At 42.7% G+C, this 23,005-nt stretch overlaps 1 protein-coding gene across 4 annotated transcripts in view; it reads left to right on the plus strand.

Annotated features, from left to right (window-relative positions):
* MYO16 (myosin XVI) overlaps positions 1 to 23,005 on the plus strand; it is a 596,952-nt gene that overhangs the window by 135,776 nt on the left and 438,171 nt on the right. For all 4 annotated transcript variants that reach the window (XM_045978501.1, XM_045978500.1, XM_045978499.1 and 1 more), the window contains exon 2: positions 9,722 to 9,985. In XM_045978501.1, coding sequence (XP_045834457.1) covers positions 9,760 to 9,985 — 226 coding nt within the window. In that variant the 5' untranslated portion in view covers positions 9,722 to 9,759. The remainder of the gene's footprint in view (positions 1 to 9,721; positions 9,986 to 23,005) is intronic.

Below are 23,005 nucleotides of genomic sequence, written 5' to 3' on the forward strand. Positions count from 1 at the left end.
GGCTTGCTATAGCTGGATTTTCATTTCACTGAGAATTTTGAGCATTTTAAAATATGCTTTTGCATATCACCGTTGGAAAAATGTCTAAGTCCTTTGCCTGTTTTTAAATTTGGTTGTATTTTTCACTGTTGAGTTGTAAGAGGTCTTTTTAAAAATATTTTAGATAGTAACCCCTTATCACATATATATAATTTGCAGGTATCTCCTTTCCTTCTTAGGTTGCCTTTTCACTGTGTTCATTGTGTTCTTTGATGAGTGAATGTTCGCAAGCTGGTTGGGTTTGCCAGTGTTGGCTTCTGTTGCCTGTGCTTGTGGTGTCCTATCTGAGAAGTCATTGCCAAGTCCAGCATCATGAGACTGCTGGTTCCTTCCACGAGTTTTATGCTTTTAGGTCTTATGTTTAAGGCTTTAATACATATTCACTGATTTTTGCCTATGATAGAACATAAGAGCCCCACTTCGTTCTTTTGCATGTGTGTCTTATTATCTCTTCTGCTGTTATTACTTTCAGTTTTTGAAAACCTATGTCATTAGGTATGTTCGATCTGTATCAATTTTGCATCTACAAAAAAAAAATCCTTCCCTTTGGTGTAAACCATGAAATTTAACAGAAAATGAAGGTAAATGTATATAATCTTACATGTATTAGGTTGTGTTTCCTAGAAGCAGAGTCTTGAGACAATATATAGAAGGAATATTCATTAGGGAAATCCTGTGGGATTTCAAGGAATTGAACAGAAAGAAGCAGCAAAGCAAGGTAGACTTAGCTAAAAGTCTTCAACCTCCCAGTTCACTTTGCCGTGGGGTGTAAATCACGCCATAGAGTCATCTCCTCTTACGTGAAGGGGACGTGTTTCCATACTTCTGTGGGTAGAGTCATCCACTCCCTGGAAGACTGAGTCTGGCAGACCATTCTCCAGAGGAGGGAGGAGCTCTGAATCCTCCCTAGCCAATACTCAGAGCAGTTGGGAAGGGTGTACCAGCCAGTAAAGGGGATCTGAGCAGGACATCAAGGTCACCTACCCTAATATGAAATATTTGAGGTCTTTGATGGGAAGCATCCCCAAAGTCACGAATGTAAGCTGATGGAATTGAAATGCAGTTCATACTCATAAATCAGATAAATACACATTCTTGCTTATAAATGATAAAATGTATTTGCTTTCTTTTCACAGGGAAAATTATAGGGCTATTTTTTTTAGAGATTTTATTTATTTATTAGAGAGAGAGAGAGAACACTAGAGGGTGGGGAGGAGGAGAGGAAGAGGAAGAAGTAGGTTCCCCGCTGAGCTGGGATCCCGATGTGGGACTCAATCCCAGGACCCTGAGATCATGACCTGAGCTGAAGGCAGACACTTCACTAACTGAGCCACCCAAGTGCCCTGAAAATTATAGCACTGTTTGTATTTCATCTGACAATTCATTTTTCTTGTAGGAAAACTAGGGTAATAAGCTATTTCTAATCATGCCCAAATCCACTCCATTCTCAGCCTTCTGAGGTCAGCTCCTGGAGGACAGAAACATATCTACCAATATTTAGTTTAATAATAATAGTAGTAGTAGTAGTAGTAATAAATCAGTCAAGCTAAGTAGCCACATTTGCTAACTTTCTTGCCTTGTTTCCGCGTTGGTGCCCTGTGGGGGCAGGGCTCAGCACCAGACAGGAGGAAGACAATGTTACAAGAGGAAGCCATTCTTTTTGTTTGTTTGTTTCAAGTTTTTATTTAGAATCCGGTTAATTCTCATACAGTGCAATTTGGTTTTGGTATAGAATTCAGGGGTCCATCACCTACATATGTAAATACATATATGTATGAATGTATGTTATATGTATAACACCCGGCACTCATCCCACCCCATGCCCTCCTTCGTCCCCTTCCCCACCCCTCCCGTGCCTAGTTCACCCCCCACCCCCCTCCCTCCGTCAACCCTCAGTTTGTTCTCTGTCCTTGAGAGTCTCTTTTATGGGTTGCCTCCTCTCTCTCTTTCTTTGTTTCCCTTCCCCATGTTCCTCTGTTTTGTTTCTTAAATTCCACGTATCAGGGGAATCGTACACCATTTGTCTTTCTCTGACTTATTTTGCTTAGCATAACACACTCGAGTTCCCTCCATCTCCGAGGTAGCTGTTCTTGTGAGTGCTTCTGGAGTTTGTGACTTGCCTTGGCCTCAGCATGGTGGAAACCATCCAGAGTGGGACATACTCTCACCTAGAACCATTGCTGTGGAGTGTCGTTATTTAAAGAAAATGCCAGACTGTTTTCCTGTGTGGCTGTCCTGTTTTACATTTGCAACAGCAATGTTGAGACATCCTGTTTCTCCATATCCTCGCCAGCACTGGGTATTGTCACTAATTTTATTTCATTTTTTAAAAGATTTATTTATTTACTTTAGAGAGACAGAGAGAGCACAGGGGTAGGGAGGAGCAGAGGGAGAGGAAGAGAAAGTCGTGGAGTCAAGCGGGAATGGGGAGTCAAGCAGACTCCCCATTAAGCATGGCGCCTGACCTGGGACTCAGCCTCATGACCCTGAGATCTACACCACCACTAATTTTATTTTATTTTATTTTATTTATTTTATTTATTTATTTTATTTATTTTATTTATTTTTTATTTTATTTTATTTTATTTTATTACCCACCACTAATTTTATTTCTGTCTTAGCTCTTCTGATGGGTGTATAGTGATGAGTCATCACGCTTCTAATGAGCATTCCCCGATGACCAGTGCCATCAAACGTCTTCTCATGTGTCTGCTTGTCATCGTCCATCTGTGTCAGTGAAAAACGTCTTTCACGTCTTCTCCCATTTTCCAGTTCGATCATTTGTCTTTTTGCTGTTGGATGTTAAGGGTTTTACTTGTTCTTGATGGGAGTCTTTGTGGGACAGGTGCTTACAAGGACCTTCCCCCGCTCTGTAGCTAGTCTCTTCATGCTCTCAGCTTGGCTTTGACACAGGGGTGCTTTCAGTTTCCATGAAACCGTGTCCATCAGCTCATTTTTCATTCATGGACTGTGTTTTGGTGTCAAGTCTAAGAAAACCAGGTCTCCATGATCTCCTTCTACGGTCTTCCAAGTGGGTTATAGGATTCCTTGTGGATTCATTTCAATATACGGTGCGAGGTCTGGGTGGAGACCCATTTACTCCCTATGGCTGACCCCAGGCCCCGCCCTCGCTCATTGGCAACACTCTCCTCACCGACTGGCATTTGCACGTTGTCACAAACCGTGGGCTGCCTGTGTGCAGAAGTGTTTCCAGGTTCTCTTCTTCAGGGTCTGCTGATCTAGGTGTGTCATCCACCAGTACCAGTAACAGACAATATTAAAGGGTGCACAGAGGGGGCAAAACAGATTTTTTCCCTTTGAACCTCAGGGAGGGGATTACTTAGAAAACTGGCTTTTTTTTACTCCTCACCCTTTTCACTGAATGCTGGATTATTTTGTATTTGTTTATTTTTACCTGCAACATATTTCAGAAGGTTTCTAGAGTACTTACCATGGTTGTAGGAGAGAGACACATGCTCGGTTCAATAATGTGGCTCCAATTTTTCTGTAATACTGACGGGACAATGTTGTCAGTCACGTGAGTATGAAATGGTATGTTTTAAAACTTTTCTAGACATGAGTAAGGCCGTACATCTATATTGGGTTTGAAAATGTAACTTTCTTCTTGTGTGTATATACTGACTTGTGTTGAGCAAAATTCTGGCCTATCGGTGCCTAATGGCTGAGTCATAGAATGCGTTTGGCTTCCTGTGAGGATAAGTGTTTACAATGATGACTGGCTTTCCCTTCTTTTACTCATATTAGGGTCTTATTTCTTTTCCTTTTGTTGTCTATGCTGATGGAAACCTTCATTTTAAGGTATAATAAAAGAAAAGATAGAGGGCCTTCCTTTTCTAAATTTGGAATAGAATTGAAAGGTAGTGACAGACATTCATAGATGTTCTAAAATTAGCCATCCTTTCATTCCACTGAAAACATATGCACGTGGGCTGTTTACACATGTATGTGTAGACAAGATTGATCTGTGACTCTTTTTTTTTTTTTTTTGAGACATTCTCATTTGGGTTTTGGTATCAAGCTTATGCTAGTCTCAGAAAACGAGTTGAGGCCTTTTCCTTTTTTTTCTAGTCTCTAGAAAAATTGGGGGAAAACACAGGTTATCCATTCCTTAAAGGCCAGTGATATCATTTGGGCCATGCTTTTGTATATTAGTTTCCTTTTTTTGTAATTGGATTTTTAACAATTAATTTAATTAATGTAATGATTGTAAACCTATTCAAGTTATTTCTTTGTTCTTGAGTCATTTTTGGTAAGATACTTTTTTTCTGGATATTGCCCATTTCTCATGCCTGTCTTCATCTTTGCTCATCCTTTATTTCCTTTCTATCCATTTGGGCCCTCATTTCATTTTCTTCTTCCTTTTTTGGACTTCCCTTTCTTGTCCTCTCCTACAAGGATGGTGTGTCACTGGTTCTAAGATGAGATTCTCTTCTAACAGGTACATTGAAAGCTGTAGATTTATTTCTGTGCAGTGTTTTAGTTTCATCTGTGAAATTTTGATGAGATTTTCCTTGATGGTTTGTGCTGAAAAAGTATTATTTCCATTAGTTTTCTTCCTTAGATCTGCTTTATTTAGGATCAGCGTTGTGAGTTTCTGAGCATATTGGGAGATGTGGCTTCACCTCTGGAGTTGATGTTCTATTCTCAAGTATGCTAAGAAAGTACCTGTGTAATTTAAGTTCTTTGGCATCTTTTGAATTTGTTTTTCTTTGTGGCCTAAGACATAGCCAACTTCATCAATCATCCATGAATGCCTGTTCCCCTGAAAATTGGGTGCAAGTGTCTGTAAATGTCCTTGAGATCAAATCATCTGTGCTTTAACCAATTTTTATTTCCCCTTTGATCTGGCAGTCATGGAAAGAGATGCAAGAAACCTCCCACAATGAGGGGCGCCTGGGTGGCTCAGTGGGTTAAGCCTCTGCCTTTGGCTTAGGTCATGATCCCAGGGTTCTGGGATTAAGCCCCACATCGGGATCTCTGCTCAGCAGGGAGCCTGCTTCCCCCCTCTCTCTGCCTGCCTCTCTGCCTACTTGTGATCTTTCCTTCTCAAATAAATAAATAAATAAATAAATAAATAAATAAATCTTTTAAAAAAAAGAAAAGAAAAGAAAAGAAAAGAAACCTCCTACAATGAGTGCACCATGGCCCCATGAAGGTTTTGGTTGAAGGAATTTCTGGTAGTTGTACAGCAGAATAATTTCAGGAGATCATTTTCTGAGTTTCTTTTTTGTTAACTTTAGTCTTTATATTTTTGGTTTGCTACAATAAGGCATCCTGATATCATGGTACATTGGGTAGGGCCCTCCAAGACCAAAGCATGGAGTTCCTCATTTTTTAACTAGATGTTCTATAATTAAGATCTTTGCTTTTCCTTGATATATTTTATTTGCTGGCTCAATAATTTTGTTATATAGAGATGCATGTTTGTTGAGCAAGGATTTCTGGCTATGGTAAATGTCTCTAAATTTTTATCTAGAATTGCAGCATATAGCTTTCCCCACAAACAGAATAATATGGTAGATCAAGAACTCCATTACTATCATAAACTTGGCTACACTGAGGCAGTCCAGATTTAGTGAGGAAGAGCAATTAGGTGAAAAGTACGGTGCTGTTGTGCATTTTGGGAAGAGCAGAACTAATAAACATCCATTACTACTATATGTTGAATGCTAAGTCAAGTTTTTGCCATACATATGGTATTTCTGCCAGCAATTTAATTAAACAGTTTCAAGAACAACATCAACAAAAATATCCCATATCTACTATTCCAGATGCTGAGAATAAGCAGTGGATAAAATTGTCCAAGTTCCTGCTTTTTGGAGGACTTACAGATAAAAAAGAAAATACGTGGTGTATTTTAGTAAACAGCATTAGTATGAGTATAAGATACATTCTAAGTATAATGATTGATATTGTAGAAATATAATTCAGGGTGATCAATACTAAGGAGAAAAATAAAGCAAAAAATAGGAATATACATATATATTCAGGAATTCCTGAATATTTGTTGATTCTGGTGCATGTGAAGCCGTGGTCCTCCACGGTGGGCTTGATGCAATGGTTGTTCTGAAGTCGACCCTCCCTGCCTTGCGGAGAGGACCTCTTTCCATCTCTTTGTTTAGAGATGTGACTTTGGTGGCTTGAGACTGACTGACATTTGCACCATGGTAATAGGCAGACCAACAAATTAAAGATTCCATTCCCACTGCACCAGAGATGAGTGTCAAAAGTTTGCTAGAACCCCACTTGGTAGGTAGTAATGGTGTAGTCTTACCATTCAAAATTCTACAAAATATTCAAAATGTTGAATGTTCCCTGATCACCCCTCAACACTGTGAAGACAAAAAAAAAAAAAAAGATTTCTAGTTAGGGTGATGTTAATTTTTTAAGAGTTAAGACCCCTTTAAAAATATCAGTGCCTAATTGCAGTAGAAATTCGTTTCTTTCTCAGGTACAGAGTTAAGGGAAGGGCTGTTTGGTGTAGGTTGCTCCAGGCAGCAGTGGGGACACTGAGTGGCAAGACCATGGCCGTCCTTGCTGCCATGCCACCATGTTCACAGGCAGCAAGCTGTAGGTGGCTAGAACATGATAAAATGCATGTGAACATTTTTTGGTGCCAGCCCTGTGGAGCTCAAAAATGACACCTACTCACGTAAGGAGAAAAGACAACTGGTCTCCCTTTTCAGTCTCTGCCACAATAATGCAAATATGCTCTTTTAATATAAATGTGTCCTGCATGCTAATGAGCTGATACATTATTGTGAGAATGTGAGAATGAGGTTCATATATTGTTGAAGTTGTGTTAGTTCATGTGTGGCTTTTTCTGGGCCAAGAGAGCCAAAATAGCAGGAAAGAATTACAGGCAATTCCAGGGAAGAGCCCTCAGTTCAGGAGCATGGCAGGCAGAACCCTGTGAACTCTCCTCCAGGTCAGCTGGAAGAGAGTTCCTGCCCAGGACCCCTATCCCAGGGGTGCAGACCAGCCTTGCCCAGCTCAGTCTCCTGTACTTCCTCTTTATCCTTAAACATCTGCCTGCCTGGCCTGGCCTTTCCAGATTGTCACCTGAGGTATTAATGACTATTATTCTCAGTGCCTCGGTGACCAAGTTTCACAGGTTTTGGGTAGATGCCTCAAAACTAAGTTTCCTGTAACTACATTATCTTCGGGTGATATCTTACAGCTTGACAGCAACTCAGATGTGTGACACAGCTGCTCCGCCCCTAATTAGACAAAAAGAAAGTCACGGCACCTGTTATGTGTTTAGAATGTAAAATAAGTGAAAGTTTAGACCATTTAAAAATCAAAGCAGGGGGAATTATTGAACAAGAAAGTATGTTAAAAATTAATATTTTATCCGTGTAGGGATCTGAAATTTAACAGCCGTGGCTTCTGATTTTCCAAATCATAAGGGAATTAACTTATGAACATTCCTCAGTGCTCGTTTTGACAGACTGAGTGGGTTGCTCTATGGATCAGGGGCTGTCAATGCAGACTCCTTCAAGGTTAACTGAAAATTTCGCAATACGGTTTTTCATACAAGCCAAATCCCAGAGAGGACTGTCGTGTTTATTAGGTTGTCCTCTACCTTGGACCGAGTGCTCCTCGGCAGGGACATGCTGTGACGTCCTAGGCTTTACTTCTTTGGGTTTTCCAGTGGTTCCGCTGACCCTCTCGGCACTTGCTCATGCACCAGGAAAGTCATGGCAGCCCCCGGGTCCTGGGAACCCAAGTGCTGTTTTCTGAACAGATTGGAAGGCAGAAGTATTTCCTGCCATTATTAATGAGCTCTCACAGATGATCTGCTTGTGATCACGGCTTTTATCACACAGACAGACTTGAGAGTGATTTGTTGATGTCACGACCGCCGCTGTGTCTTTGTGTTTAGGTCACTGGAAAGGGAACATTTTATATGGAGTTAGCTGATGCTTCTCACATCACTCTGACAAATACTTGTAAAGATCTTGATGAAAATATAGGATTCTACAACGTCGTCAAATGCTAACGAAAAACCAGAGTAAAACTTCCCTGCTCTGCTTCCTTCCCTCCTCCCTGCTCCACCTTACATCTATTAAATATCTGGCTGTAGAGAGTCGCTTTCTCTTATTCTGTGTTTTTCTTGAGCCTTTATGGAACATTTGTGACTGTCATATAATCATCTCTTTGGCCCTGGACAAGTCATAGGCTCTCTCAACTCTGTTTCCTTTTCTTACAAAAGAGAGATGGTCTGCCCCAGTGGTTGTGAGAATAACACTTTGAAAAGTATCACATGATCCAGAAATGGAAACTGCCTGGTCACAATTCTGTGTCCTTTCAAAGGACTTGGACACCTCCCCGAAGATGAAGCAGCCATGCCCTTTCTGAGTGATCTTTCCATACACGGCATATCATCAACCACATTTGTGGGGTTACATAGTTCCTTTGACTTGCTGGAGACTTCCACCATAAATACCTGAAGAGAAGAACATCCAGACACTTCTGAACCTGTGAGTTTGATTCTCGAATTCTCAGTGTTCTAGTGTTCATTTTCTGCCAATAGTAAAATTTGAATCTAGTGGTAGATATATGAGCTTGTACGTTTCTTTTTTTTAAAATTTTTTTAAGATTTTTATTTATTTATTTATTTGACAGATAGAGATCACAAGTAGGGAGAGAGGCAGGCAGAGAGAGAGAGAGAGGAGGAAGCAGGCTCCCTGCCAAGCAGAGAGCCCGATGCGGGGCTCGATCCCAGGACCCTGGGATCATGACCTGAGCGAAAGGCAGAGGCTTAACCCAGTACGTTTATATTACAAGGGTTTTGGGTAGTGTTTATAAGGAATATCAGGTGGAAAGAAAGTGAATATTGTTTCAGTTTCAGGACAGAAAATTCAGTCCCTTAATCACTGTATTAATAAGACAGAGACCACAACAGCAAGAGTTCTATCCATGGTTCTGAACTGCAAAGAGAAAAATGTTTCACTGTTCAGCCATTATTTTGTCTCTTAGAAATGGATGTTACCAATCCCTAGGAAATGTGTTTAGCAATATATGGGTGGAAATAATCACTGCGTCACATAAACAGCTGATAACCTACATAGGTTCTGTTACATTAGATAAATAGAGTCATCGGGATAAACATTTTATTAGGTTGTGCTGAAGGACTCAGAATGGCTTTCTGCCTAGATGTAACACAGAAAGTTTAGTTGGTGTTATTCAATGATGGAACTTTAATGCATTTGTAGAACTTTTAGGCCTCTGGTGCGGGTTTAAGAAAAATAAGAAAAGATGGTGTTCACTAATATTAAGTTGTGCAAAACCACACATCTCGCTCTATGTATATGATTTATATTATTACTGTGCGATGTTGAGTAGGACATCAACTCTCTTTGCTTCTTTCCCAATCTGTGAACTGGCCTTTGCCATTTGCACGCCAAGTTCAAAAAGGAATGATTAAGTTTCTGACTTCCGTGCCGGTGCAAGAGGGAGTCAAGTGAGCTCCGTCGTGCTCCTGTATCGTTGGAGTAAGGGTCTGGCGAGCCCCATTGTGCTATTGTATCGTTGGAGTAAGGGTCTGGTGAGCTCCATCATGCTCCTGTATCATTGGAGTAAGGGTCTGGTGAGCCCTATTGTGCTACTGTATTGTTGGAGTAAGGGTCTGGTGACGTTCCCACTGTATTTCTTGCAGGTTGCTTTCAGCTATGTAACGTTTTCCGAACCCATGAAATGGAAATTGACCAGTGCTTGCTGGAGTCCCTTCCCCTCGGTCAGCGGCAGCGGCTGGTGAAGCGCATGCGCTGTGAGCAGATCAAAGCCTACTATGAAAGAGAGAAGGCTTTTCAGAAGCAGGAAGGATTCCTGAAAAAGCTGAAGCATGGGAAGAGTCAGAAAGTCCACTTTAACCTTGCTGACATGATACAGGATGCAATTATCCACCACGATGACAAAGAAGGTATGTGACACAGAAGTTTTCCAATGTGGGTTTTCATGGTTTCTGTTTGTTGTTTCCTAGTGGAGAGATGAAGGATGGTATTTCTTTTAAATGTTAGAGGTCTTTAAAAAAAAATCTGAGATAGTAAAGGAAATACCCTCTTTCGAAAGAACATAGTTAAAACTTCCAAGTCTAGTACAAGTGAACGAAATGCAAAATTTTGGTAAAATTATTGTAATATTTTTAAAAGAATTACCTACCTGGAAAGCGTGTGATTTCCTCGTAAATTGTGCATTCAAATATTTAATGAAATTTTTTTCCCAATGAAATTGTTTCCTTTGATGATGAGATTATGTTGCAAAATTCATTATTATCTCATTTTGAATTCATGGATAGAAATAGGAATAGGAATTGGCTACCATTTTATTATTCTCTTCCTACTTGGAGCTCTTCATTTCATAGCCATCCTCTCTACGGAGCTGTAAGTACCTTCAGGGGAAGCGATGCTCTCAGCCCATTTCACAGCTCCCTCCTCCCCCTCCCAACACCTTCCAGCAGTGTTGAGTGAGAGAGGGAAGCAATTTGTCCATGCTCACCAGGCCGTACTGTTGGAACATGTCTAAATTAAATTGCAGGAAGACATAAGCCCTGTATCGATTTAAAAGTCACACAACCACAAAGAGATTGTTTGCCAAGTTTTTAAATATCTTATGTAAAATATCGACAGGACAAATAATGCCTGAATTAGGGTTAAAAATTTAAGAATAATAAAATCATAAATCCAGAGACCAAGAGAAACTTTAATCTATGTACAATATATTATGTGTGTATTAATATAGAGTCTGTGTTATAACATTTGGTGAGGACACTGAAGTCATAAAATCAGAATTAATCCTGATGTAGGCATATGTCACTTGGGCAATCAAGAACCCAAGATAGGAGTCCTGCCTTCAGAAAACCTCAAATCTAAGTAGAGGGGGAAAATGCTCCTAAGAAAGTAGAAAACAATAGAAACGAAGTCTAGTATGAACGGGAAGAGCTGGGCAGTAGAATGTGATCTCTGAGGGGTTCCGGAGGGAGCTGTCTATAAAGAAGAAACCACACTTAGACAGTGTGGAGAACAGCTGCCCCGCGTGAGTGCTGGCGGGGAGGCCTGCCTGTCGGGAGTGGGAGTGAGGAGTGGGCTGCTAAGCTCTACTGGGGAAATAGGATGATTGTGAATACTTCAAGCCCTACTTTTGAAGCAGAGTGCAGTGGGATCCACTGTATGTTCCTCAGAAGAAAATGCATGTGCCACAAATAGTGTTCAGCAAAGATTAATCAGGGATGTATATCTGTAGGAGAGATGGAAGCATTAGGATAAGAGCAAGAAGCAAAGACACCAACTAAAAATCCAACGATGGAATTTCCATGTTAGATGGAGCTGGCTTGAGATAGTAGCCATGGGGATTGGATGAAAGCATGAACCCAGCAGCCATATTCCATAGGAAAAATGGCTTAATTCATCAAATATGTATTGTGCTTTTATTATGGGCCGGGCAGCTGTGAGTGAAGGAAACCACATCTCTGTCTCTGTGATGCCCCACTGTCTGGTGTGTGACCATAAAAATTAAGATAAAGTTGGGTACGTAGTATGGAGGGTAATGGAAGGAAGGAAGGAAGGTGGGAGACTCTGCAGGGAGGTGTGGGGAGTTAGTCAAAAGGATATCTGAGGAGGAGCCTTTCAGGTGAGTCCACAGCTGGGAGGGAACGTCCCAGCCTGTGGGAGGAGCCAGTGTGAATAAATCGGGAGGACGGAAGGCAAGAAGCCAGCATGGCGGGACTGGAAGGGTCATGGGAAGGATTCCGGCTTTTGTGCTCAGTGAGTCCTGAAACCATTGTGGGGGCTGGAGTGAAAGAGAGAGCTCGTATCACTTGTGACTTCATAAGACGAGCTTGGCTGCTGCACTGTGACTTGAATGAAGAATTGTGAGGACAGAGGAGAGAGGCTCTGTCAGGAAGTTTGGCACAAAATGATGGTGGCATAGACCAAGGTGGAGTGAGCATGTGGTGAGAAACTGTCAATTGGGGCATATACTTTCAGGATAGAGCTAATAGGAAATGCTGATGGGTGGATGATGGGGAGTGTATCAGTTTGTACTGCTGCCGTAATGAATGGCTGCTCCTTTAGTGTGTAGTTGCAAAGGGTAGGAGTATATCCTCTTATAGTTGTGGTCAGAAGTCTGGGGTGGGTCCCACTGGCCTGAAATCCAGGTATCATCAGGCTGCGATGCTTTCTGGAGGTTCTAGGTGAGGATTGCTTTCCTCAACTTGTCCATTTTCTGGAGGCCATAATTTCCCCTCAACCCTAGCGCCTCCTCCGTCTTCAGAGCCGGCAAGTGTTGATGAAGTGTCCCTCTCATGCTTGGAATTTCTTCCGCTCCTTTTTCTGTCCTTGTGTCTCTCTGAACAAATCTTTTGCCTCCTTCTTCCACCTTCAAGGTCCATGTGATGTAGGGGCAAAGAGCTCACTTGGATCATCTTGGATAATCTCCCTTTTTTAAGGTCAGCTCACGAGCCACCTTAACTCCTTTCCCCAGGTACTGTAACATAATTCAGAGGCATGACACCCAACGGCAAAATTATGGAGCCCAGATCCTACAGACTCAAGGATCATACTGACTCTGTTCTGTATTCAGAGGCATGACACCCAAGGGCAAAATTATGGAGCCCAGATCCTACAGACTCAAGGATCATACTGACTCTGTTCTGGCCCGAACAACCAGGAGAATGACATGTTATTAGCAGAGATAGGGATGCTGCTAGGAGGGCAGATCAGGACAGGGCATCATGTTGTTTGGAGATAAAAATTGGAGACAGATGGGCATCAAAAGCTGAAACACTATATATCACTTAGGGAATGAGAGTAGATAAAAATACAAAAAGCTCAAGAATGGAGCCCTAGGGAGCTCCAATATTAAGAATTCAGAAATGAGGTGGATCCACCAGGAGCAATGAAGAAAGGTGGAACATGAGGTGGGGAGCTGTCCTGGGAGCTGAGTGATGAGCACTTTTCAAGGAGGAGAGTGATTGACTGTCAAACACTGCTTCTCAGTCTTGGGGTGGAGACAGAATTAAACCTTTGCATTTAGAAATATGGAAAGTATAGTTTTGGTGAATTGTTGGGAGCAAAAATGAAGTGGATAAGAATGGAGATAGAGTGGGCAAAAAGGAATGGACAGTGGGAATATGGAGACCTCTTGAAGGGAGTTTTAGGTAGAGGGGAGAAATGGTGAGGTAGGTATTGAGGGAAAAGGAGGGAACTTTGGTTCATGAGAGATCATGGGAGAAATATGGGATTTCTGGGAGAAATAGTATCATGGGATAAATAATAGCGTGTATGTAGTGGAAACAAATCATGTATCTGGGCAGGAAGAACTGCTGGCACAGAAGTCAGGAAGGAAAGTCGCTGGAGCAAGGGCTTTGAGCACACACACATGATGAGATCTGGTCCTCAGCTGAGCACACACACCTGATGAGATCTAGTCCTCAGCTAGAGGGTTTGGTCTTGCTAATATTAATTTAGTTGAGGACCTCCCACGGGGGTGATGGGAGAAGAGATGCAGCCAAACGGGAGCGGGTGTGGGAATGGGAACTTAGTGGCGGCTCTCTGACTGCCTCCAGCACTTACTGATGAGGGAACCTTGGCTGTCAAAGAAGAGGGAGGATGGGGAGGAGGGCTTGCAGCCTCCAGGACAGAGGAAAACATGTACACGTGGGAGAATAAGTGGACTGGGGCGATCTGGTATGAAAAAAAGGATTTACCAACAGAATGGGGTATAAAAAACAGAAACAGAAGGACCACGTGTGACTCAAAGTTTTTCAAAGTGGATTGGGGCTCAGTGGGGAGCCTTCATCTCCCTCTCCCTCTGTCTGCTGCTCCCCCTGCTTGTACTCTTTCTGTCAGATAAATAAATAAGCATCTTTAAAAAAAAAGTGGGTTAGCATGGCTTCTCCACACATGGGTCCTTATTCTTAACTATTTGCTTTTCTACCCTAAAATTTTACTCTAGCTTTTAGAGTTCAGTTTGTCCCAACTTTACCTTCACAATTCCATACATATACACAGATGCAATTTTATATGGAATATAGTACCACCTCAGCAACAGGCACTCGGGTTTCTCGCCGACTTGCAGTCTCTTGTTAGCTCAACACCTCTTTCCAGTGGGGTCCGTAATGGTGCGGATGTACTGCGGGTCATTTGTGTGTGGGAGTTAATGTAAAGACCCCGGAATCTAAGCAAGCAGTCAGATTTGAGTTTTCCACCCAGAAGAAGCAAGGAGTAAGTGTTTTGTTTGAATAGACCATGATTAACTATGAGTAGGGTTTAATTTTTAAATTTTTTTTAATATTTCTAAAGAGTTATTTATTTATTTATTTTGTTTAGAGAGCACTCACAAGTGGAAGGGGAGGGGTGGAGGGAGAGGGAAAGAGAAAATCTCAAGCAGACTCCTTGCTGAGCACAGAACCCGACATGGGGCATGATCTCTGGACCCTGGGATCATGACCTGAGAAATCAAGACTCAGACCCGTAACCGACTGAGCCAACCAGGCACCCCTTGTTTTACTGAAGAAATTTCTTTTGGAATTGCAATGGAGAGAATGAACTGGTCAGTAAAGTTACCCATTTTGCTTGGTGTAATGACCAATAGAAGGTGTTTAAAGTGATATTAAAGTGATAGGGACAACAGGAAACTTCAGAAGAAAATTGCACACATTCACTCACAATGTTCATTACACTCTTGCTTTGCACAACAGACTATAGCAAACCTTTGCTATATACGATCTGGTTTATTCTTTATGACAGAAATTAAACAAAAAAATTCAAAAGATTCTTAGAGAAAATGTCTTCAGAAAGACACTTTCTGGGGTGCCTGGTGGCTCAGTCATTAAGCGTCTGCCTTTAGCCCAGGTCATGATCCCAGCGTCCTGGGATGGAGTCCCACACTGGGCTCCCTGTGCAGTGGGAAGCCTGGTTCTCTCTCTCCCATAACCCCTGCTTGTGTTCCCTCTCTCTCTCTGTCTCTCTTTCTCTGTCAAATAAATAAATCTTAAAAAGAAAGGAAGGACACCTCATATAATTTTCTTACTCCTAGGAAATAGTTTCTATTGCTAATGGAAGCAAAGACAATGTTCAGTAACTGAGATCAGCATTAGCATCAGATGATGAAGAAATAATTCAGTGACTCTTAAAACTCAACACAAGAGTTTGAATTTCTAATCAATTATTTCTTTAAAGATTTTTTTTTTTATTTGAGAGAGAGAGAGCACACGAACAAGTGAGGAGGAGCAGCAGGCGGAGGCAGAGGGAGAATCCATTGCTTGACCTGTCTTAACAAAGTACTATAGACTGGGGACTTCAAAAACAGACATTTATTTCTCAGGGTTCTGGAATTTAGATATCCAAGATCAAGATGTCACCAGATTCGGCTGTTAGTGAGAGAACTCTTCCTGGCCACCTCCTAGTAGATGGCCACCGTCTCCTTGTATCCTCACATGGTGGAGAGAGGAAGCTCTGGTCTCTTCTTCTTCTTGTAAAGGTACCAATCCCATCATGGAGGCTACACCCTGGTGATTTCATGTAGTCCTAATTTCCTCCCAAAGACCCCAACTCCTGATATCATCACACCGAGGTGCAGGGCTTCAATATATAGATTTGGGAGGGGCACAAAATCAGTCAATAGAAGATCACATACTATTTCTATAATTACAGCTGACCCTAGTATACACAAATGAAATATTACTTTTTTTTGAGTCTCTCATCTACTTTGGAAACTACCATGGGAGTACCAATAGACCTCACTGTTTCAGAGGAAAAGCTTTAATTTCTTGCTAATTTAAAATTTTAATTGGATTGAAAAGGCAAGCAGGCTCTTTAGAGATATTATACTCCTTTAGCCAATGTTTAACTTCTGGAAAAGTATCCAGGAAAATGTGTTTATTTCATTATGGTAATCATACTTTCATTTATCTTTTAACTACTCAAATACTGAAATGTACATGTTTATTATGTTTATAAAATTGAGATGGTAAAACATATTGCCATAAGAACAGCCTTTTTCCATTTAAATTATTGTTGCAAACTTTGTAGGTTCTATTTTTGTGTAAAGCATTTCATTTTCTCTCTTATTTCCAAGTACTTTCTTGGCTGAGTCTAGAGAATCAAATACACTTTTTCAAAGGACAACATATTATTCATGCTGATGTTTGTAACGTATCATTGAGAAGCAATTCAGAATTGTTTAATTTTATGAATGTTGCATTTTCATAATTATACATTTAGTATCTTTAGTGCTTTATTTTTCTCTTCTGGGACTTAGTGATATTTTAGATTTAATGTGCCATGTTAATATACTACATCATTTTAAAATGTGATTTCCTGGGTGGCTCAGTTGGTTGAGCAACCGTCTTCAGCTCAGGTCATGATCCTGGAGTCCCAGGATAAGTCCCACATCGGGCTCCCTGCTCCGTGAGGAGTCTGGTTATCCCTCTGGCCCTCCCCCCTTCTGTTCTTTCTCTCTCTCTCTCTCTCTCAAATACATAAAATAAAATATCTTAAAAAATAAAATAAATAAATAAAAAGTGTTCATTCTTTTCCATCTATAAAATTTTGTTCTAAATTTTGTTTTAGGGCTTTTAATTCACTTATTTTTCACCTCCCCAAATTTCCTTCACTCCCTTAAATTAAAAAAAAATATATATATACATATATATTTTTCTTTTGTGGTGAGAGATTCAACACATCGCCTCTCAGCTTGGCCCTTGGCGGTAAGTGAGCTAAACTACCAATCCCATGAGCTGATTTCCCTTCCCTGGACTTTGCTGTTTTTTCCTCCTCTCCTCTGGTTGAGTTCTGCTCACTGTCAAAGGGACGGCCAGAGTGGGGGACAGGCATTCTTTAGGCTGTGACCCTTTCCCTCTCTCTGCTCAGACCCTTCCTCCCCTTTTTTTGGCTAGAGTTTAGGAGGACTTATTTATTAACCTACGTGCATAATATTTTCTAAGAGTCTGTTCAATTCCAGTCACACAAAGAACTTTCTAAATGTTGTTACAGACCTATAATGTCCAACTTCACATATATCAGAAGTCAGCTCTTAGGGAAAAGGGGAAAAATCAAATTATAACAATGTGGAACTCTGTTTCCTTCTCTTGCCTCTCAGACCACTGACCCCAGTTTCTTTGGAGGGCTAAGGTTAAGAGCTGTGGACTAAGGCTCTGACCCTAACCCTTTCCAATTCCTGCTTGTCCTCCCGGAAGGCCTCACCTTTTCCCTTCGCATTCCTTGTCCCCTGCCCCAGGGATTCCCAAATGTGTGCATTCAGACTCCTCTTTTCAGCACCACACCTGCCTTTCCTAACTTGTGACATTCACAGTGAATATCCATCCCTATCTCCTTCCAAACCAAAAATGTTTCTTCCCTTCTCTACTTCACCTTCTTCCACTTCTTGCCCAGAAATCATGAGGTTGTGCTGATTTAGATACAAATTTGTAAGACTTGATGGTTGTCCCTCCCCTGAATAACTCGCAGGAAGTATTAACTGCTCATGTACTAGTGGGAGCCCTCTTAAGAATATACCTGGAGTGCAACAGATCCTTTTCTCCAGTATGTAGCAGATTCTCTATTAATGGGCAGAACATCTCCCCCTTAGAGACTTACAAGTAAATTATTGGGAGCACGTTTTCTGTTCCCTACCCACCCCACTCCCAGTGAGTAGTTTTGGGTCAGAGAATATATCTCACATATTCCTTAAGTGTTTCACACATGACACATGAAAGGACGCTTCTCGGTGACTTAGCCAGTGGGGTTACTTAGCTGAGCCCTCTCCTTGCCTTTACTGGGCTGGCATGGAGGTTAAAACGGTGATGGAGGGGGTGACCACGTAAATGTATTTTTTTAAATTTATTTTTTATTTTTGTTTGAGTATCTATAGAGGTAAAAAAAAAAAAAAGGTGCCAATTACGGTGTTTTCTTGCTGCCATCTGTGTTTATGAAGATGATCCGTCTGCCAGGGCACGTTTCCCGCTGGTGGTTGTGGATTTCTACTGAATGCAGCCTCTTTCTGTCCCCCTCACCTCCCCATAACCAGGTGCATAAGTAGGCAATTAGAAAATGTGGCAGCCAGTAAGTACGTTTAACTTGACCCTTAGAGAAATTGAACCAAGTCTCTGCCACCTTTAGAGCTCAGACCCACCGAGCAATTACCCAGTCCTGGTTCCCTACACCCATTTATGATGAACATAGTTGAGTGTGATGTGTGTTCACTACCCATCAAGGATGCATATTTCTAGAACTCAAAATTAGGGGTATATCCTTGATGTGAAGTGTAGATAGACCCTCCCCAAAAGAGTTGGATTCAACCAATGTGAATGTCTTATGTATTGGATACTTGGGGTTGGAAAGCAAATAGAAAGCATCATTCTGTCTTTAAGGAAGAATTGGGGAAGAGAACATTCCCAGTGAAAAGACCAGCGATGTCCTGCTGTCTGCATCTTCCGTGTTTTAGAGCAGTACCAAACCTGGGCGGAGCAAGGGAGATGGCAGCTTTCCCAGAACCACTCCGATCTTGTTGACTTCTCAGTGATGAGGACAGAAACAGAATGGGTCTGTGCTTCTCAGTGGGCACAGGAGGGTGAGGATTTGGGACAGACACCAGAACGAAAGGACCGCTTCTAGATTTTAGAGAAAAGGATGAGCTTTTTGGCGTCAGACACATGTTCACATCAGAAATCTGGAAGGCTAAGTGAATATTGCTCATAGACGTGCTGAATCCAGTGGCTCAGGGCATGTTTGAATTTCACAGAGAATTTTACAGACCTGTCTTTAGTGGACTGGTGCTTTCAATGAACAGGTAGCAGTTGCTAGGTAATTAAGGGTACCTATTTCAAAACCAGGTATAGAAACATGAACAGTTGGAAATTAAGCGCTTCTAAGTTCTGAGGGATTCTGTGCAAATTTAATGAGGAGCTCAGTATTTCACCAACACCAGATTCATATTCCTGACAAGTAGTAATTATTTTAACTGCTTGCTGTATAGTCATGACTTTACCAGGTACTGTGAAAATAACTGAAAAAAAAAAAGGAGAGAGAGAGAAAAGTGTGCTTTATAGGCATTTATGCAAATGGAAAGATACGCTGTTTTTTTTTTTTCAAAGATTTTATGTATTTATTTGACAGAGAGATACAAGTAGGCAGAGACGCAGGCAGAGAGAGTGAGAGGGAAGCAGGCTCCCTGCCGAGCAGAGAGCCCGATGCGGGACTCGATCCCAGGACCCTGAGATCATGACCTGAGCCGAAGGCAGCGGCTTAAACCACTGAGCCACCCAGGCGTCCCGATACGCTGTTTTTTTAACAAGCAAACAAACCAACTAGAAATGGATCCATTTAAAAGGAATCACAGCGGGCATTCACTAGGGTGAGGTGGGCATGAGATGAATTTGCAAGTCTGCTCTGTGGGAAAATTTCACTTTGGCAGGACTGTTTGGTCCCTACTGCCATGCACCTGAACCTTGGGAGCCTGGCCAGTGCACCTTCTGGGCCTCTCCTTCATCCCCTGCCGATGAGGGTGAGGGGTAGAGTGACCCACTCTCAGAGGTGGCTGTGAGGGTCAGTCACAGAACTTCAGATGACCCCTGTCATGTCTTACTCCATGCAGTCAGTGCTCTGAAGGGAATCAGGAGGCAGTGTTGGAACAGTTGACAGTGGCAGGTGAGGACCCTGACTGGCGTGGGGTTCGCAGACGATGGCAGTGGGTGTTGATATGTAGGAATGAACACGGAGTGTTAGAGGACTATGGAGAAATCCTATTATAAATCATGAAGAAATAGAGAAAAGACAAGACAGACAGGTGAGCTTAGCGTGTGGACATGAACCCGAGATCACGAGAAACAGCAGTGGGAGTGTACCTTTGGAAATGGGACTGAAAGGGGAAAATTCACGTTATTAAGCTGACTGAGCATTTCCTTCACTCTTCTCTGCTAAGGCAATGCATATTTTATATATGGTCAATGTTACGTGTAATGTGTTTTTCTATACACACACTCGTATTGTACGCGTATAGAGTTTCATATACTTGGTGTAGCATGTGACCATCATCTCTCTAAGCCCTTTGTATGCCTTGTCTCATTTAACCCCAAACACCCCTGTGAGGCCCTGTACGGAGTGACTCAGTGTCCTCCTTTATTCCAGGGCACCTGGCACCTCATTTGAAAACAGTCTTTGCACAACCACTGCAGGGATGATGATGTCGCTCTTGATGAGAGTGGGTCTTCAGCCAAGGGCTGGAGCTCTTAGAGAAGGAGGGAGTTTGGGCCCAGAAACACACATGGGGAAGGAGGCCAGGAGAACAGAAGACAGAGATGGGACTCCGGAGATGACTGGCGGCTCTGAGAAGCTAGGAGACAGGCCTGGAGGGGCCTCCCCTCAGGGCCTCGGAGCGGGGGAGGCCTTCCTGACCCCTGGACTTCAGACTTCAGCTTCCAGGGCTGTGAGAGAATAAATCCCTGTTTTCTGACCCCTCCATGCCCCCAGTTTGTAGGACTTTGAGTAGCGGCCTTTGGAAACAAATGCGGGTACACACAAATCCTGCCCCATTTTGTGGATTAGATACAAGGGTTTAAGGAAGTTAAACAGAGTTCTCAGGCGATGGGCTGCTCCTTAGGGACAGAGTAAGATTCAGACCCGCTTCTGTCTGGCCCAAACGTCCACGCTGCCTGCCCCTGCCTTCTGGGGCCTCTGGTGTCACTCCCACCTGTCCCGAGGGTGGCTCCGGGCTCGTCCTGGGTCCCTGCATGTGAGCTCATTTACCTCCGTGGTTCTGTACCTCGGAGCTGTTCCAGGCAGTCACAATCACCTGGCAGTTGCCACTATGGCAAGGCACGTTCCCGGAGCAGCACGAGAATCCAGGAGCTCAGGCCAGCAGAGAGCTGGCTGTGAGCCACAGAGATTCAAGGTTACTGGCCACCTTCTCCCTCCATCCGTCTGACTCCCATTCTTGCGGTGGGACCTCTGCCCCTCTGTTTCCTCTGGTACTCACAGTGCCACTCGGTAGATGTTTCTGGGGCCATTGGCATTCTACTCGTTCTGCACGGCTGGCCAGAGTGAACTGGTAAGGCTCACTCCCTCTTCCTCTCGCCTAGTACTGCCCACCCCCTCCCACTCCAGGCCCTCTGGATGACACTCCCTTCCCCACAGCTACTCCACACAATTCCGTTGACCTCTCCCACAGCCCCGTGGTCCTAATATCCAGGCCTCAGGAGAAGGGGAGGATTGGGTCATGTTAGAAGACATTGGGAAAGCAGCTAGTCCCACATCCTCAGGTTGGAACCTCTCATCTAGAATTTAAGTGTTTTTTTTTTAAAGATTTTATTTATTTATTTGACAGACAGATATCACAAGTAGGCAGAGAGGCAGGCAGAGAGAAAGAGGAGGAAGCAGGCTCCCCGTGGAGCAGAGATCCCGATGTGGGGCTCGATCCCAAGACCCTGGGATCATGACCTGAGCCGAAGGCAGAGGCTTTAACCCACTGAGCCACCCAGGCGCCCCATAGAATTTAAGTGTTTTAAGAAGAAGCAGTTTCTTCTTTGCCTGTACCAAGGCCATTTTGCCTCTCTGGTGGCTAGGAGGAAAGCTGTCTCTTTCCTCATTAATTCTGCCTTCACTGCTCGTGTTCTGCCATAGGCCAGCTGCTTTCCATTGATTGATCCCGGGGGAACATAGGGGAGAGAACAAACTGATACAAATGCATGTGGGCTCTGCCTGGTCCGTGGTCTACAATACCAAGGATGGGAAACACTCTACTGCTGTGTCCTTGGGATCTTTGTTTAAGCTTAATCCTCTGCCCAGAACATTCTCCCACCTTTCTCTTCCAAATGAACCTCTCTTCTCTGAACGTTGGAGAAGCATGTTCTGTGACATTCTTAGGCAACACTAATCCTTTCCTCCTTTGTGTTGCTAGTGCTGATTCCTTGAGGTTATAACCCCTTCCTTACACATTGGTATCTCCCAGTGGAATGGGTACCATACAAGAAAAGGATCATTCCTTGTTCCCCATACTTTCATTTTTAGTGAACATTCATGGAACCCCTGCCATCTGCCTTGCACTGTGCTGGGCACTGGAAAGATATAGGAAAGGCAGAAGGGGTTCTGGGCAGAAAGAAAAGATGGAGCAGAGGCATGATGAGAAAGTATGTTTTCTTTTACTATCCTAATAGATATCATGATATCTCCATCCCTGTTCCTAGCACAGAGACTTTGTGTGTTAGTCAAGGTTCTTGAGAGAAATTGGCCTGAGAGAATACACACGCACACACACACATACACACACACACACACAGAGGGTGGGGGAGATTTATTTTGAGGAGTTGGCCCGCACAATTGTGGTGGCTGGCAAGTTGGAAATCTGTGGGCTGGTAGGCTGAAAATGCAAGGAGGAGTCAGAGTTGCAGTCTCAAGTCTGAAATCTGCAGGCTGGAGACTCAGGCAGGGCTTTGGCACTACAGACTTGAGGCAGAACTCCTTTTCCTCTTGGAAACCTCAGTCTTTGCTCTTAAGGTCTTCATCTGATGAGATGAGGCCCACCCACATGTGGAGGGCAATCTGCTTTAATCAGAGTCAACTGATTGAAGCATGAGTCACATCTAAAAAATACCTTCAGGACAACATAGAGGGGTGTTTGACCAAATAGCTGGGCACTGTCGCTTAGTTAGGTTGACAGATAAAATTAACAAGCATAGACTTTAACAGGGGACTAATAAGAGTTAAATTAACTGAGTATTTATGAAGGTCCAGGCACTGTTCTAAGTGCTTAAAATCTATTAACTCCTTGTCTGCTGACTGTGGTCCTGGGATCTCAGAAAGACTTAAACACAGGCTTTGACCTATGAAAGGACTTGTCACAGTGCACACAGCTATTGTGGTAGACCAGGACTAAAGCCAAGGCAGGGCAGCTCTGGAGCCTCTTGACAAATAAAAACAAATCTGCATTTAAGTAATAAGACTTTATT

Source organism: Meles meles, chromosome 14 (assembly GCF_922984935.1).
Source record: "Meles meles chromosome 14, mMelMel3.1 paternal haplotype, whole genome shotgun sequence".
NCBI classification, from domain to species: Eukaryota; Metazoa; Chordata; class Mammalia; order Carnivora; family Mustelidae; genus Meles; species Meles meles.